Source organism: Trichoderma virens (genome assembly GCF_000170995.1).
Source record: "Trichoderma virens Gv29-8 chromosome Unknown TRIVIscaffold_86, whole genome shotgun sequence".
Taxonomy (NCBI): Eukaryota; Fungi; Ascomycota; class Sordariomycetes; order Hypocreales; family Hypocreaceae; genus Trichoderma; species Trichoderma virens.
Window position 1 is genome coordinate 852,728 of NW_014013663.1, and position 18,118 is coordinate 870,845.

Here is an 18,118-nt window from a genome sequence, read left to right on the forward strand (position 1 = left end):
CTCTAGGCTGCTGGGCTGCTGTACAATCGCTGTAGCGCAGTGCTGCTACCACACGTCCGGAGCACCTTTTAGCCTTGCTGCCACACCACACAGGCAAAATCGTCGGCTCCACTTCGTCTTTTCCAATCCGTGACTCTTTTTTTACGTCGTCGTTCCCGCTTCCTGTCTGTAAGCCCGCGCTCCTCGTTCTCTCTATTCCCTCCGACACCCAAAGATATAGACCGGATCGATCGCAATAGAGCCATTGATTGCTGTGTTTCTTTCTTCTCGCCGTCGACAGACCTTCGCTTGCCTCGACTCGACTCGACTTGACTTGACGCCCGTTACTGTACTCGCGCAACGCCGGCTTACAAACAAAGCACTTCGCCCAGCCTTTGTCCTCAACACCTTGATTACCTACCCCATCTTACCCGTCTGACACGCTGCTGCGATAAACAAAACACCGACCAGCAACTCCGACAATCGACTCCGACCTCGACCTCGCCGCTGTGGGAGGGAGGCATGTCGCCCCAGATTAGAGATCTGCTGCTGCCGCAGTTGGTCCAGGATCGCAAGAGCACCACCATGGACGAGGGCGTTTCCCTCGAAGCATGTGACCTCTCATACGTCTACTACACCACGAATTCGTCCTCGTCGGACGTTGCCTCGCCCCTGACGCCCACCTTCTCCAACCGAGGCGTTCCTCTGCGCTATTCCAGCTCAACATCTTCTCTCGAGCTGCCGCAGGTTCCCCCGCAGGAGGGGCCTGCCTCGCCCGTGGCCCAGCATGCCGCGGCCTCAAAGTCCAGCATCCGCCAGCTGCCCGATGTCCAGGAGGAGCCGCTGGAGCGAGAGGAAGAGATGGAGGAAGAGGAGGAATCCGACGACGACGACTTGAGCGACAACCTTGGCATGTACTGTCTATGTAAGTGGTGCTTTTTGCTTCTATCCCGGTGGCTTCCATGGCTGACCAATGTGTTTTTCACGATGATGTAGGCGACCAAGCATGCGAACACCACAACACCTCTCAGGAGCTCCTGCACGGCGAAATGGCGGGCGAGCTCGACATTGACTACGATCTCGGCTTTCTCAGTGATAGCGACTTCTCTGGCGACTCCCAGTACCCCAAGAAGAAGGGCATCATGAGCGGCGAGTCGACGTTTACTGCCATCACCTCTCGACTCGGCAGCCGCTTTCCCAGCATCGCGCGCTGGAAGTCTCAGCGAAAGGCAAACAGCATCACGGGCCTCATGACCTCGCCCACCACCGAGCGGAGCCTGGAAAACGTCTTGTCTGGAGCCGCATCCAGCCGATCGTCCTCCATGTCATCCCCTACCCGCCAATTCCCCGTGCTGCTGGACGACTCGCCCATGCCCCCGCCGGCCATGCCATACTACGAGACGTACGAGAGCACCGACAGCCTGGACATGCACTCGGGCGAGTTCAGCCGCGAGGAGCGGTCAGGCATCGAGCGCGACAGGGCCATGGCCACGACCCCCTTACTGCCTCCGCTCATGACTGACCCGCTTGGGAAGCCTCCGCAGCCTTCTCCCCTCCAGTCGCCCAGCATCGCGCCGTCGCCTGCCGTCACGGAGGTCCACTCGCCTCGCGTTGTCCCGACTCCTCGGCAGTCTGTCGGCTCCAAGCCGTCCATGTCGTCTCTCCGCCACGTCTCGGTCATGACGGAGCTTCCGCTGCCGCTGCCGCCGTCGATTCTGCAGGACCAGGACGAGTGGTCCGACCGCCTGGGCCACGCCAACTTCACCATCTCGCCCATGCCCTATGGTGTGGACGAGCTCACGGCCGAATCCGTCACCAAGTTCTGCGACGATTGGGACGCCGCACGGGTCGCTTACACCAAGCACCTGGTCCGCACCGGCGAGCACTACGGCCAGACGAGCAAGACGTACGGCATGACGGAGGCCAAATGGGCCGAGATTGAGCGCAAGTGGAAGGGCCACTACACAGACATTGTGCGCCGCACCCAGCCAATGACCACGGCCTCAGTCATGTCTCGCAGCCGCAGCCGAGGCCGCGGACGAGGCCGATCCGAGAGCGCCTATCCGTCCCGCAAGAGCCAGAGCCAGAGCCACCACGACGACATTTACGCGGCCATGCAGTGGCGGGGCAGGAGGGGCTGTTTGCCCAGCGCCGTCCCGCAGATGCTGGAGGCCCTGGATGCCGAGGGCAAGTTCCCAGGCCGTGGTGACGAAGACATTGTCGGGCCCATGCAGCGGGATGCCTACATGGTGCGAGCCCGAAGCGAGGAGAAGACGCCGCGATTTTGGAAGAACCTTGCCGAAAAGCTACGACTTTGATTCACCTTTTTTTTTCAACATTTTTTTTTCAATCTTTTTTTACACCATCTGCTTGGATCTCACCGCAATTTCCAACAGAACGACTTTGCTATATTGATTGACCCACGACTTGACGACCAACCACCATAGAACATGCAGCGCCGGCAAACAACCATGAATATTGTCTCACGCGAACTACTTTTTTGCTTAACGCCTTATTACTTAATTTGAACGAAATGATACCCGACTCTAGTCACTCCTTCCGACACTATACACACACCACCACGAGATGCTTCATGTCTCGCAGCTTTTCCCTCTGCCAACCAACTCTTTTGTCCAGCAGCGACAACAACACCTGGACCGGCGAGCGAGGAAAACCGCATGGAGCCACCCTTGTTTTCTCTACATGCTCTCTTCATCATGTTACATAGACCACACACCCACCTGTAGATAAGCGGGGTCGGCGTTTGATCATGATTTGGGAAAAAAAAGCGTGCATAATTTTTTGTTATTTCTCTTCTTAGACACGAAACGACACGACACGCACACCTGCCATATACACTGCGCTACACTTACACTAAAAAACTACAACAACCACACACACGCCCCCAATTCTGGGGCGGGGAAATGGGACATGCATAGCACCCTTGGAGTTATTTTTTTTTTTCCTTTGCAGCTTTCCCGGTTTCGGGACAGCATCTCTTTAGTTAGTCATATGTCACTGCGCCGTACGTCAGACCAGCTCTGATTAGCCGGGCTGCTGGATTGGACGACCACTAGGAAGCGAAAAGAGTAGGAATGATGCATCAACAAGATGTCATTGAATTTGTGCGAATGGAAGGGCCAGAAAAGAGAGAGAGGCCTAATGATGGAGGAGGGGGAGGGGCAGCAGAAGCAGGAAAAAAAAGAGGAGATGCATTGGAATAGCGAGCGATTAGGTTTTTCTTCATGTACAAAACAAAGTAAATCGAAACAGAGAGATTTTCTGTCAATCCGTCTTGTCTTGCTTTTGCAGTGCCAGTGCTCTTGATTGTGACGTGCGCGATGCTACATTGACGTGTGGTAGTGGGTGGTGGGTATGACGCGAGAGTTTGGGGTTCGTGGGAGCTGTTGCATTTTGGGGTTCTTTGCGCGGTAGAGTAGCATGGCATGGGAAAATTAGCATGGGGATTGTATCGTGGAGTGTGTTTCTGTGGTAGCACTCGGGTGACAGCATAGGCAGGTTGGAGACGGTTTTGGAGACGTTGTATGAAGGGGGAGAGAAGAAGCTTCAAGATGAGGGCTTTTTTGAAGAGGGTTGTCTACATTGGCTACTACCTAAGGTACTCATCCATCTACTTGGATCAGAGGTTACTTTATCATCTTGGTTGTATCTTTCCTTTGATGGGAAATATCGTATCGATGCCCTTTTTGCTTTGCCCGGTTATTGAAGGTGGAACGCGGATGGACGGAGGATGGGCGGTGGATTCTTTTGCGGTTTTGCGCTGCTTACGTGCGTGGGCGGGATCCAATGTACGGGTCTGTGGGCTGGGGGGAGGATTTGGATGGCGATGCGGTATGTAAGTAAGAGAATATGTATGTTATGTATGGGTATGTGTATGTATGAGTACGCATGTATGTACTATCTGTCTATGTGGCCCAACATGTTATAGGTGTTTATGACAATGCGAGGAGTGGATAGGACGGTGAGAGTCATCTTTGCGGGGAAAACGAGCATGTTGCAATTTTTTTTTATATGGGGATCGATGTGAAGCTGGCGTTGTATTTTCCTAAAAGGTAGGTAGATGGAGATGTGTACATGGGTGAGATGTAATACTATGTAGGTCTTGACAAGTTTGTTTACTATATTTGTGTTGTTGCTATTGCTCCATATTTAATCAATAGTATGAGGATGGCGACTTTTGCTGTACCCAAGTGGCAAACTCGCGCCCAAGAGCTCCAGCTGGGATTCTATTCCGTAGAGTTTCGTATCCGAGGCCGTGGGAGGGGGGTTCCGCTTTGTGCCCAGTTGGAAGTGGGCTCTGTGCAGATACAGAGAGTACGAGTAGTACTTGGTAAGGATTTTTTTGATGAGATGCAAGGGATTGTTTTGATGGGGATTTTTCGGCGTTGGTGAATAGACATAGAGGGTAGAGGGTGGTTGTTTTGTCGCCCTGATGAAACGTGCCGTGGTTTCTATATCTGTCTCTGCATCTGTATCTGGATGTTGCTGCTACCTTATCCTTGTTCTTTTTTTTTTTTTTTTTTTTAAATTTGGGAATTGTACAGGCCCGGTGTTTACATGTACGCTCCGCACAATGCAACATCCGCTCATCCAGAAGCCAAAAGAGGACGTGTATATCCATGTCGATGCAGATACAACATCCACGCTTTAGCGAGCCAGTCGCACGGCATCGGGATCGGGCGGCCGCCGAAGCGCTGTTTCGTCTACTGCATGTATACTCGCTTTTTTCTTTTACGGCCATGTCATCTCCCGAGAAGGATCTTTTTTTCTGGTTTTCTGTTATTTAGTCTTCTTCTTCTTCTTCTTCAACGGGTACTGGAATGAAGCCGCTGGTTGATGATTTGCTAATTCATGTTGGACGGGAGCTGCCTTTGGAGGCTAGCCACGTGGCGGTGACATTTTCGTTGGGCTCTCTACTTTACACTGGTGGTTGTTTTGACTATACCATTCTATGTTTCTAGACTTTCTTCTTCTTCTTCTTCTTCTTCTTCTTCTTCTTCTTCTTCTTCTTTTTTTCCCTTTTGTAAAGAAGTGGAGTGATGTGGTGCTATTTCTCATAGTCAATAAAAGAGGGTAGTGATGCATGCTCCCAGACAGCACGTTAGACTGACTACAGGTAAGCTGGGCGTCAAACACCAACGTAGCGACGCACACGTATCTTGTAAGAGCATTCAACCATGCTGAACCTTCCTGCAACGGGGAATCGGGTTGCCATTCCGTGTATGAGTCAGAAAAGAGGGCCGTGACAGCTGCTATCAACATCAAGACACCCTCGTATGCATGCACCTCTTGAGCCTGTCGATGCTCAATGTGCGTGTTAATCCTGTTACATGACGCCAGTGATGCACTCTGCTGTCCGCACCAACTAGCCCGTGGGCTCAAGTCGGTCTACTTGTTTTCCCTCTCACTGTGGGTTTTACTGCTATGGTGGGCTTTTGTGTACTTTGGCTTCGCTTCCGAGGTGAATGATTGGATGGCCATGGCGGGAATGGGGGGGATGACACAGGCGCATGTTTGTGTCCGGGTAGATGCATCGGAATGGTATTGCATCGGTGATTTGTTTGATGGGGGGGATGTATGTAGCCGAGGGGAGATGATGGTTGGGTCGATAGACGGGCTGTGTGACGGCGATGATGCTGGTGGAGTGTTTATTGGATGGTGGCTGATGTTGTGGTGATGTTGGGTGCGTTGCCTTTATTGCTGCGTCTACGATGCTGGACGGGCTCGTTTCTCATTGGAGATGTCTCGTTGATGGAGGATTTGAGTTGAAAAGCAGTGTTACTCTGTGGGATGTTGTTTCTTGGCGGTACCTGATTCGCGGATAGCGTTTGGCTTGGCTGGATTTGTGATTACTGTTTCAAATCAGCAAGATTGGGAGATGATAGACATTTACCATTACAGCACAGGAAGACATGGACATCCAACGTATCAGGGGCCTAGGTGCTGAATTGTTGAAAGAAAGTTTCTAAGCTTCGGCTAGTCTTTGTGGCTTGAACAAAACGATTCAAAGAGGAGGCTATCCCTCTCTGCTGGCCGGGTTCAGAGATGAGTACAAGCTTTGTTGCATACCTAGCTGCGGGAGCGTAACTAGTTAGCTGTTCAACTCTTTGGTTTCATCACTCTTCGCTTTATTCCGAGTTGCCTGACACGTGGTTGTTGGTATCCCAGTGAAGCTAGGAGGCGTGTGGCTGAATATTAAACAATGAGGGACATTATCACCCCTCCATTGCTGCTCATGACGTATCAATGTATAAAAGAGGTTTAACCTTTACCCCTTTTCTACATTGCGAAGCTTAATAATAGTATAGTTGTGAGAACGGTTGCTGAAAAATGTGCCAACCAGAGCAAGATAGTAGAGGCGTCATCATGATGACGAAGCCCTATACATCACGCCTTTCTAGAAGACATGATCTTGTCAAGCCTCCCATTTAGCAATGACATTCCCCTCATTGCTATTATACAACAGGCTGAATTATCGGGCTCTACTAAAATGCCGATACCGTCTGGGGTTCTGATCTAACTAATGCAGCCAGAGCATCATATACACCGACGAACTCTTATTTTACTTGAAATGGCCTGGTCCCGGACTATTTCAGACCTAAATTGCTTCATCCTTGTACGCCACGTCAATAGAACGCAGTAGAACGACTGTCCTACCTGTAATGAGTTTAATAATGACATACCGAAGATCAGCTACAGCTGTCACGCTAATCAAGCCCCAATGATAACCGAGGCCCGGAAAATAGTGAAACTTGGCTCCTAGTTAGTCAATTAGTCTTCGATATGCTTGTCTCGATTGTTCCGTGCTCGACTGCCGGTTGTAGATTTACCCATGCCATGGTTCGACGTGCCCCTGAACGTGTATTGCCCGATTTGGAAATATCCTGCTCCAAACTTGGGAATGCCATTGGCCATGTATTGCCGTTATAGGAAATTTCCTGTCATCACATTCGGCGACTATGAACTGCTTCATCAAGACGACGCAAGTCTTTGAATATATAAAGACAATGTAAATTACTTTTAACATGTCCAAACACTTCTCATCAGCATCAAATTCACTAGACGTCTCAAAATGCGCACAGCCGATATTCTCCTGCTTTCTACGCTCGCGTTGGCGGCTAGTGCCAACAAGCCGTCTATGCCAACCGTTGATCTGGGTTATCAAGTTCATCGCGCCATCTCGTACAATGTCCGTCACTTTTATATATATCCAATCACTGCTCAAGCTAATCAAGTCCCCAGGAAACAATTCGATCCTACAATTTCACTAATATCCCCTATGCGGAGCCACCAGTAGGAGATTTACGCTGGAGGGCTCCTATTCCGCCTAGAGGCGTCAAAAAGGCCATCCAAGATGGCAGCGTTGGCAAAATCTGCCCTCAAATGTCTCCCAACTGGACAATCAATGCTGTGCAGTTTGCAACGGCGTGGGCAACGAACCAGCTGGAGTCGTACAACTTCACTGAGGCTGATTATATTGCAAACAACACTCCTATCATCATAGATAAGCGAACTACGGAAGATTGTTTGGTTCTAGACGTCGTTGTCCCTAAGGCTGTCTTTGAAAAGAAATCCAAGGGTAAAAAGGCCCCAGTTATAGTGTGGATTTATGTCAGTAACTCCGATATTGCATCTTTTTCAATGGCCGACTGACAAGGTAGACAGGGAGGCGGATGGGTAACTGGAACAAAGGAATCGTTCGGCACCCCCAATCGCATAATCGCTGCTTCCCAGGCGGATGGAAGCGATGGCATTGTTTGGGTTGCCATGAACTACCGCGTCGGCTCATTTGGCTTTCTTGCGGGACCTACTCTGCAGAAAGACGGCACAGCCAACGCAGGCCTGTACGATCAGCGTCTTGCTCTGCAATGGGTACAGCAGAACATTGCCAAGTTTGGCGGAGATCCCGATAACGTCACAGTCATGGGCGAGTCAGCCGGCGCAGGATCCATCTTGTTCCACCTCCTTTCTCATGGCGGCAAACAAAAACAACCCGTTCCATTCAAAAGGGCGATTGTACAGTCTATCCCGCTGACCGTCTCGGTTGACCCTGCGCAGCAAGAAGCCGGCTTTCAGAAGTTTCTTTCAATCCTCAACGTCACTTGCTTGGAGGAAGCTAGAAAGCTGCCTTCGAGCACCCTCATCGCTGCCAATATCCAACAGATTGGAGCTGAGCCATGGTTTCATTTTGCCTTTTACCCCTCCGTTGACGGCATCTACATTCCTGCTCCACCTGCCAAAATGTTGGTTGAGGGCTCATACGCCAAGGGCATTCCGCTATTGTCCTCTCACACGGCTTATGAGGGTACAATCTTCACCGATCCTCGGACGACCGACAATGAGACGTTATTTGCAGAGATGCTCAAGGGTCTTTACCCGCTTATTGGTGAGAAGGACCTCGACTACGTTATGAACACCCTCTATCCGGCTGTTTACGATGGCTCTCACCCCTATACAAGTGGTGTTGAACGCAACATCTTGATGGCGAGTGAGATGTATTTTGCCACAGGTCAACAAACCCTGCTTCAGGCTACTGTCAAAGATGGTACAGACGTGTATGCTTATGAGTTTTCGGCCCCTCCGGCCCTCCATGGAAGTGATCTCGTATATACATTCTACGATGGAGATGCAGGTGTGGATCCTCAGGTTGCCACCATCATACAGCATGCCATTGCTGGATTCGCAAAGTACGGAAAGCCTGATTCTGGGCCGCTGGGATTCACATTCCCTCGCTATGGAAAGGTCCCGACCACTGTTAATCTCAACATCAATTCCTCAGTCATTATTTCCGACCCAACGTTGAATAACAGAACATTGTGGTTGGCACCGAAATCGTGGTTTTAAAGAACTTGCGAAAACATGGACAACAGTGTCTCTAAATATGAGGCCAGAGCATGGAGTATTCCGTTTTGGTACCTCGTCTGTATTAATCATGGTATAGGACATGAAGTAGATTTATCTTTCTTAGCTTAGACTTATATTTACGAATTTTATTTCTTCTTTGTCGACTCCTAGAGATGGACTGCTTTGAGAATGGCTATCTAACGCCTGAAGACTATGTGCAGGTCAAATGCTGGATTTATCGCCCGGGTACACGCTAGTTAATTAAAGTAAATCACAGATGTGGACATCACGAACATGGAAATGAGAGCTTCGCAACTAGTTGGCTCTCTTAAGTTAGCTTTAGCATGGCAAACACAAATGAACTCGATTGATTAGACTACCATGTCTCTAGCTAAACCCCACATGAGTCCTTTTTCCTCGCGATGCAATTTCACGTATAAATCCTTGAGACCTAGTTATCGTATGGGATAACTCAGATCTGAGAAAGATCCAATGCCGTACTTTTTGCTGTGAACAGCTTCCCAGCATTCTCGATCTGCTTCTTGAATGAAGAATGCGGCAGATCTCCATTGCTTCCACACGTAGGGTGTGGTGAATATTTGAAGCCTCTCATTTTTAGCAAAAGTGACTGGCATGAAATCTCAGCCCATTCTTCTGAAGATTCTGATGCTGGGAGATTGTGCAGATGCAAGTTGTAAATGAGAAAGCCGATATTCTGCGCTCTGCATGTTCCACAAATTGCTGCATTTTCCGGCTCTCTTCCTGCTAAATACATGTGTTTCATGTATTCTCTCAACAAATGAGCCCGTTTATTTTCGATTGCTCCTGGTGACAATCTACTGTTAGCTGCTGACCATATGTATTGCAATCCATACTTAGCGCTCACGTAAGACTGCGGGCCAAATGGGAAGTCCAAAAGACGGCATTTCATCAGGAGAGAGCAATACCGCTTTGTATGTCGCTTTGATGAACAAATTATCTGACTTGAAGACCGAACTTATTAACAACAACTGAGCCAATCTGATGTCAATTGTGTGCGGCTCCAGTAGGGTCATTCTGTCAATCCACTGCGTAGCGAAAGACTGAACTGCGGAGCTACAATTCAAATCATCGGCAACGACGGCAATGTTTGAAAGCATGGCAATTGATATATCCGTTGGGAGTTTCTCGGTTTTCGCGTGAATCATGGCTAGGACAATCTCAAAGGTGTATGGATCGAATATGGGCTCAAACTCCTAGTGACGAAGTCCATCCGATTCTTGCGGCTTCGCCTCGCTAAAGCTTCCCTGAAGTACCATTTTTGCACGAGGTGATGCCATGGTGAGGTGCTTCATTGAGACTTTGAAGTAGAAAATTTCTTCGATTATCGCAGTGCTCTCGGGAGCGTCGGTTCCGTTCATCTCTCGCCCTGATGAGGTCAGTATGTTTAGCTATGAAATTGAAGGCTGGGAGTAATGTTACATCTTCTGAGGCTTCCGGTAATGACGCCATCCGGGTTTTTTGGAACTCTAGTAGACTCACTGGCTGCATCACTAGATTTCTCGGCTGTGACCTGAACAGTTGGAAGAATGATTAACGTGTCTCCATCTGGATCGATATCGATGCGGTGAGCAGCCATGATTACTGCATTTGATGGCTTGCCAGAACGCGCTCTTTGATGGTTTTCCAGAAGGTGGTCTTTGACAACTTGCCAGAAATTAATCTTTGACGAAAAGTAAAAAGGAGAAGAAAAAAAAAAAAACAAGCCAAGTTGTTGGCTTTGGTAGAGTTGTGTTTCAGATGTTGGTCCGTTTGCAAGTAGATTTTTTTTCTCTCTTTGAGTTGATTAGTCATTCTCTTTGCTTCTCCACAGTCATTTTGCCTGTTACGAGAGCAATTTTCATGTTTCTAATCGTGACTGTGCCTTTTCAAAGGCATTTGCCGATGGTGAAAGTTGGAAAGCTATTTTCGAAGCCATGCAACTTAGGTATGTAGGTAGTCTTCAACTGTTCTCGATTTAGCGTACTAAACGGTAAGATAATCCCTGTCTAATATTTTAGTGATCAACCATTCAAATCTCCACTCGTTTCCGGTCCACCTCGTTAACAACAAGCTCCTAAATGTAACACACCATTGCTGCCATAGAAGAAACTACCTAGTAGTATTGGATCCCATTTACTTTTCACTAAGCCACTTGTTGAGTACAAAGGTATGCGAGAGAATTTCTTTCTCACTGCATCAAACGAGAAATTATGATTGCTATTCTTCAGAACATGAGTTTCCAACCACTAGCCTTCTTAGTTCCAGCGCCGAACCTTCTTTCACTTGTCATTGCTAGCTCTATTGCATATCCAGCATTGATCACTGAACGCAAGTCCCAACAACATTTTCAGCGAAGCTTTAGTTTTCCCATGTTCGAATAGAAGTGTTTCAGAAAGTGGTCTATGTCCTCCTTCAAGGAGGGATGTTCCTGGGATTGCTTGTGTGTAGTTTTACATAATTTTCTGTAATCGACTGGCGGATAGACGAAACTTTTGACCTTCTCCTCAAGTTCCCTTAGAGATATGCCGACCAGCTCTGACGAGGATGTCATTGGGAGATCATTCGCATGCATATTGACATGCATTAAGCCGAGACTTCCTGCTCTACAGGTAAGACAAAGCTCGGATTTATTATACTTTTCGGCAATTGTGTGCAGTCTTCTCAATCTCCTTTTCAACAAATTCTTTCGCTTATCCTCTATAGCGTCTTGCATCTAGGTTAGCTTTCATTTGCAATCTACAGTCGCAATATTCTCACCTAAGGTATCAGACGAAATGGGCAGCTCAAAAATTGGCATAATACCATTGGAGCCAAGTACCGCTTGTAGAGTTGAGCTTTCAAACAGTTCTTGTAGTCCAAACACTGAGCTTATCAAAATGCTTCGTGCCAAATCTATGTTTATCTCTGATGGTGGCTGGATTGCCAACTTTCTAGCCCACCATGAGGCAAAGATTCTAACTGATCTGCGGCATTGCAAGTCGTCGACAATAGCGGCAATGTTCGCCAACAAATCAATTGTTACTTCCTCGGGAAGATTGTCATTTTGTGCGTGAATGATACGCATCACTATCTCGAAAGCTATAGGGTCAAATAGAGGTTCAAGCTCCCAATGAAGAAGGCCATCCGACTCATGCGGAGTGGATTCCTTAAAGGGACCTTGCAGCACAGCCTTTGCACGGGGAGATGCTGAAACCAGATGCCTCATGGAAACTTGGAAATGGAATATTTCTTCTTTCGCAACTTCGGTAGCACCTGTCTCTACCTCTACTGAAGTTTAGTGTTTCATGTTACTGTCCACAGCGAGCCGGCTACTGGTCCTTACCTGCATTATCGTCGTTTGATAACTTCAACCTCTTTGCAGCGCGGATAGAATCTTCAGTTGTTGTATTAACTTCCTCATTCGCGATAGTTTCCAAATCTGTGATGATTTCAACGTCTGCCCAAGCTTCCTCATCATCCACTACGGATTCTTCGTCGGCAACAGCTCCCACGTCTGACACAGCATCTGCGTCTGAAAATCTCATAGATGGAAGAGTTATTACCGTGTCTCCATCCGCCTCAATAGTAATGAGATGGGGAGACATGATTGTTGCATCTGGCGAGTTATCAAAGCCGAGGTTGGACAGAGATGCCAGATCATAGGAGTCAGGTGCTAGTTCCTTCGGAGTATCTTTCGCGTTATTCGCTTAGTCAGCGGCCATAAAGTGAATTTCGAGATTCAACATTGTGAAATAGGTCTATATGTCTCCTTTAACGAAGCTATCCAGCAGGAGGAAAAACACAACAGGAGACCTCGTCTTCCTATACAAACGGGCAGCTGGGGTAGCTACGGCTTGCCGCAGGGGATCACGTGTGGCCACACGTGATTCTCAAGAAACATCACAGCTAATGTAGAACCGTTTCGTATTTCAGCTCTCTGCAATTTCCCAATTTCTTTTTACTACCCTGTCTCTTTAGAAGTTTCCAAGCTTGTTATAAATTATCTTTGTAAACCAGGCTACCAAGGCTATACGGAGTACTTGTCCCGAAATAGAGTTTGCTAAGACTAACAACCAGACTACTAGGAAGACAGTACTGATCAATCAGATAGTCATTTCGAGTCTCCACCCGTTACGGCTCACTATCTTTGACAACAAGCTAGGGTTTGAATCAGTCAATGCATTGTTACTACCATAAAGGAAACTGACATTGATATCGAATTCCATTCTACGACAGAACCAGACAACAACGGGTCATGGCACAATTTTGACCATCTCTGGACTGGGTAGTGGCAAAAACGGCAATACTGTAGGCGTTTTTTAGTCTTGAATAGAGACAAGCTGTGCCAAGGATTCTGCATGGCTGGAGGTACCTCCGATATATCTCGACCAATAGAAACCAAAGGAAAGCCACAACATCTCATCATCAATCAACCGACTGTCAGGGGTTATATTACATTGATACGACGTAATGAGTAATTTTGCATTCTTTCTCAGCCCTCCATGATGTAATTCAATCTTCAATGACAAATCTGGACGTGGACCAAGTCAAATCCCTCAGCCTCTGATACCTTAGAAGAGCGTGACAGATGCCCCCCAAAACAGCAAGCTTGTGTCTCCGGAACCTGTCCGCACACTGCCTTGTCTGGGCTTCATTCCCATAAAATCCGCAAAGGTGTGGTTGGCTACCCACCCTTATAGGCTGAAAACGACACGTTCTCGTAAGATATCAAGTTACACACGGCCAAGCTTCTGTGTAACTATTCCAAGAGTCACCAATAGATATTCTGAGCTGCAGCATGATACGTGTCATGGCCGAAGCTTTGCGTCCACCCCTGGATGACATGGTTCAAGGGGGTGAATCCTGGGAGGAGAGGGATATAAAATCCCCCCCTTTCCTCCAGAAGGATGTCATTGAACTTCTTGTTCGCCATCCGCTCTTGGTAACCTTCAGACAAGCTTGGCAGGCTTTCCCCTGCTTGTTTGCTGCTCTGATGGTTTGCTACATTCCAATTATCTTCTCTTCCGTCCAATGAAGATTCGGGGAGGCTGACATACCGCTGTCGATTTTATCGTCTACGCGCGTACGCCTGTCATCGAGTTGATCACAAACACCGCTACCCCCTGACTGTGGTCACCAGACTGCCACCCTTAGGGCCCTGGCCCTTGCTTCACCAGTTTCCAATTTTTGACTCTGGACTAGGTATAAGTATGGAGAATTCCTCCTTCCTTCGTGGCATGACAACATACACCATGCTAAGCTGGCTCCAAACTTTGTGGACTACTGAGCCAGTGATTTCTCAAGGCTGTGTCTCATATCCACTGGAAGAGAACTGCCAACGACTTTAGCTGCAGTCTTGAGCGGAGAATCTCCATCATCGTTGAAAAACACGGGAGAGCAGATGGATACCATGAAACAAAAAATCCAATTGAGTAACAATCTGACATCCTAGTTAAGCTAACATCCTGGAAAAAAAAGGGAAACAGGCCCACGGGTTTTCTTATATTCCACGCCAAAGCAGCTATACATGCAATAATTGGATGGGCATTGACCCATCAGAAGCTCATGAGAGCTGAAAACCCCGCCCTTGACACAGAAAATATCATTAAACTCCTCCTCAGCACCATTCTAACCCTTGTGTCACCCATGTTTATGCATCGTGGCGGCCGTGGGGTTGTGTTCCGCGATCTATTGACCGGATTCGTTGTTGTAAGTGTAGTTGTTGGTGCCCGAGGGCTCGCCAGGCGAATAGTTGGCATAGAGTGACGGGTCGACCGTGAGTAGGGAGGGATCGATGCCCATATCCCCTTCCTGTCCCATCCACTCGCTTGACTGAACTCCTCCCTGATCTGTATACGGAAAGCCACCCTGTTGTACAGCCAGAGAGCTATCCTGGAAGGCATCTGGAAAGAGATCCAGGTACTCGTCTTGATTGTCATCCAGGTAAGCATCTATAGTGCCATCCTGGTAAGCATCTAGGGTGCCATCCTGGGCCATATCTTGAAAGCCCGGTAGATAGACGTCGAGATAGGCATCCATAGAGATGCCCTCAAAGACATTCTGTTGGGTTTGAATCTGTATCGTGGCGTCGTCATTGCGATTGCACCCGAGTTCAGCTTCTGGAAGTGTTATCAGGGGTGGCAGAGCGGGAGCAGAGGCAGAGGTAGAGGCAGAGGCAGAGGCAGACGCTGAGGCAGACGCTGAGGCTTGAGCCTCATGATTTCCTCTTGCTTTCTTGCGAGGGTCTACCTTGCATAAACCACATCTCGTGATGAGCCAGATAACGTCTGATCGAACAATTCCGCTGTATGTTTTGCTGACTCGGCTCCATGTTGCATCCCACCCTGCGTGGTCTGTGATGTGCACTGCCTCCACTACTTGGAGGATCTCTTCCACTGTGATGACTATCCTATCATTCTCCTTTCCATTCTTGGCCACGGCGAAGAGGAGTCGACGATTTTCGTCCCATCTGTACGTCTTCTGAGCGTAGTTGCGTCTGCTGTAGTCCTTCTGACTCGAAGGCTTGACGCTGGGGTCACGGAGCCACCCTACCATCTTCCATTTTTCTTCAGCAGAGATACGCTTTTTATTCGGATTCTTATTGATATACTCTGCAAAAGAATCCAGAATACCAGGCATTCTACTGAAGGGGTAATAGTCTGTCAATTGTGATTTCTTCTTAATCCACAACATAATATTGAGTCAATGAATCTCGATGATCGAGGCAGGACCGTCCTGAATGCCATCTTCTGTTCTCCCCTTCAAAAGTAATTTTCCAGCTTGTCTCAGATCTTAGACAACCCGAATAGCATTCGAATCAAATTCAATTCTCGACAACAGGCGTACGCCGGCTGTCAAGTGGCTCCTTCTCGACAGGCGGCGTACGCCTGTAGTCGAGGACCAATCAGCGTTGTCCGCATCTCATGTCTGAGATGACGATGCAAAAAAAATCCTACGCCATGCCCAAAATCTTGAACGGATCGGATTTAAATCATTGAAAGTACATCCATGGCTCCGGAAGCGAAGCGGGTTCCGAGAATTGTGTCTTGGGATCTCAGAGATCTTCCTGGAGCACGCACACAAGACATTTTGCTACAGTACGGAGTACAGTAGCTAAAATGGTATCGACCCACACACTATTGTGTTGTCCTATTTAGACGAAAACGAGAAGAAAAAGACTACCTATAGAGTTGCAATCGGACATACTTAAATACTTGTAATACGTACTACTGGGTGGTAACCCCATGGCAGAGGAATGCCCGTAGAGCTGATTAAAGATGCCTCCGAATCGATATCATCATCAGCCAAAGTACAAATATGGTATACGCTACGGCACAAAAGTATTAATTTAGGAATACTTCTGCTCCTTTTGGATGAACCACCCCGTAAGACTAAATGAATCTTTCGATTGGCGTGGTCCATGTCGCGGATGCCTTCCGGCTTGGCATATCAAGAGGAGACGCATGCATCTTTCACGTCGCATTGAGGCGCCAGTGGTGAGCACGTATCTTGATGTTTCATTGGCTTGGAGAGAGAATTTGTACACATGATGGCTTCCTCTCCACATCAGGCTTTGCTTCCCTTCCATCTTTGCGGCTGAGCGATGCTGCTGCCCAAGCAGGTGATATGCCACTACATGAACTGGACTTGACGTATACAGCTTTTCCATGTCCAAACACATCCAAATTAAAAGAGATTTTACACCTAAACAAGGTATCTTTTTGGTCAATTCAATGCTCTTGGCGGAAGAGTGCGGCTTAGGGGGGGAACACGCACAGGCCTTTTGCTTCCAGGAAGATCAGGCTCTGCGACACGAATAACTAGGGTTCCTGATCTAATTTTTCACATCGCATGTGACTTTTCTTTTTCTGCTGAATTGCGGTGTCTAGTTGTACAGTAGATGCCTTGTATGCAATTTTTTTTGGCATATAGCAAGGAGAAATATCGTGTCTGCATCTACCCACCGCGAAGGGTGAACGTAGGAGATGGAAGAAATTCATATTGCATCACAGAGCGCTGCAATTAATGCGACTGTAATACAAATAGAAGGCTACTAATAGTATATACCTCCAAAAGAAGCATCACAGCAAGAAGTACTGCGTCTCAGAAGCATTCCGTCCATAGCCATACCATTCGCTTATTGCAAGAGCTGGCGTCCAATGATGCTCTCGTACGAGTACTCGTATGCACTGGTGTCCCAAATCCACCAGCCTTTTCTCCATAGATGCTCCAGAAATTAATAGATCTATTCCTAAACCAGCAAGGCGCCTTGTTGTGGTCTTGTTGTCGCCTCAGATTCTTTGCGGTGTTTTTGTTTTCGCCTTCGCTCTCATCAACTAGCGTCAATCATAGGCAGATGCCATGCTGTCCATGGCCGAGACAGGTTGTCTCACCTTAACCAATTTCCTGGCTCCAGGGATATTTACGGTGTCCGATCACTATAAATGACGAGATCTATGTAAAACAATCACAAGATCAGCTCAATCGGCCATGTCCGCATAGTGCCAGAATCTCGGCCATTATTACTGTGTATCATGAACCAAAAACCAGCATAACGTAACACTGCTCAGCCTTATCCATGGACCTTTGCGGATGCTAATCCGTAGAATCTCTGGACCTCCCTTGTCAGGCTGGCGATGCCTAGATGCGGGGAACTGAACTGCGGGCGAAACATCAGATCTCACCGACAGAATAATACCTGCATGATTTTGCGCCTCAGGTAGGGAGGATTTTACCGATCACGATAGCGCATACGCGAGTGAATCAATCTGAGTGCCAGCCTGGCAGCCTCTCAGTGGTGAAGCTCATAGGCTTATGCGAGGTGACTTGTTCATGCCTCAACCCTTGTTGTGTCTGACAATTATCCACCACACTTATCAGCCGCTTTTTGTAACGCTGTACCGATTACTCGGGCAGTTTTCTCGTCCTCGACGCGAGCTTTTAAAAGTCCTCTTAACAAATTCGTGTGTAGAGAGTATGGGTGACGGCATTGCGACGGTGGAAGCATGTCCCTATTCTTCGATTAAGCGTGTAGGTCGTAGTCTTTGTTGGTGCGCTCCGCATCATTTCCGGAGAGACTGTTCATACGGGCTTCTACCATGAAGTCGATGCTCGAGTAAAGAGGAATCAATAGTATTTTAACAGAAGAGACGTAATGCTCATATAGAGCAGTCAGTTCTACTCTGAGGCTTATCGGAAGTGGTGGATTGACTGGAATCATTGCAACAGCCTAGCCTACTAAAAATTATATGGAAAGTAGAATAGCCATCACAGG

The 18,118-nt window shown here is 48.0% G+C and overlaps 5 protein-coding genes across 5 annotated transcripts; 2 read left to right on the forward strand and 3 right to left on the reverse strand.

The window, feature by feature from the left end:
• Positions 1-501: 501 nt before the first annotated feature.
• Positions 502-2,297, forward strand: TRIVIDRAFT_194265 (uncharacterized protein; the record flags this gene model as incomplete). The annotated part of the gene is made up of 2 exons (XM_014097251.1): positions 502-904; positions 976-2,297. The coding sequence occupies 2 exons, from the start codon at positions 502-504 to the stop codon at positions 2,295-2,297; spliced, it is 1,725 nt and encodes a 574-aa protein (XP_013952726.1).
• A 4,775-nt stretch (positions 2,298-7,072) lies between these two features.
• On the forward strand, positions 7,073-8,844 carry TRIVIDRAFT_225834 (uncharacterized protein; the record flags this gene model as incomplete). The annotated part of the gene is made up of 3 exons (XM_014097252.1): positions 7,073-7,189; positions 7,243-7,611; positions 7,666-8,844. 3 exons carry the CDS (start codon positions 7,073-7,075, stop codon positions 8,842-8,844), a joined length of 1,665 nt encoding a protein of 554 aa, XP_013952727.1.
• An 875-nt stretch (positions 8,845-9,719) lies between these two features.
• TRIVIDRAFT_225835 (uncharacterized protein) lies at positions 9,720-10,462 on the reverse strand (the record flags this gene model as incomplete). The annotated part of the gene is made up of 3 exons (XM_014097253.1): positions 9,720-10,079; positions 10,140-10,252; positions 10,366-10,462. 3 exons carry the CDS (start codon positions 10,460-10,462, stop codon positions 9,720-9,722), a joined length of 570 nt encoding a protein of 189 aa, XP_013952728.1.
• A 1,128-nt stretch (positions 10,463-11,590) lies between these two features.
• On the reverse strand, positions 11,591-12,088 carry TRIVIDRAFT_47629 (uncharacterized protein; the record flags this gene model as incomplete). Its single annotated transcript, XM_014097254.1, has 1 exon — positions 11,591-12,088. A coding segment is annotated over one exon (498 nt), but the record flags the coding sequence as incomplete, so codon positions are not given.
• A 2,163-nt stretch (positions 12,089-14,251) lies between these two features.
• On the reverse strand, positions 14,252-15,547 carry TRIVIDRAFT_216703 (uncharacterized protein; the record flags this gene model as incomplete). Its single annotated transcript, XM_014097255.1, has 1 exon — positions 14,252-15,547. One exon carries the CDS (start codon positions 15,535-15,537, stop codon positions 14,533-14,535), a length of 1,005 nt encoding a protein of 334 aa, XP_013952730.1.
• Positions 15,548-18,118: the final 2,571 nt, after the last annotated feature.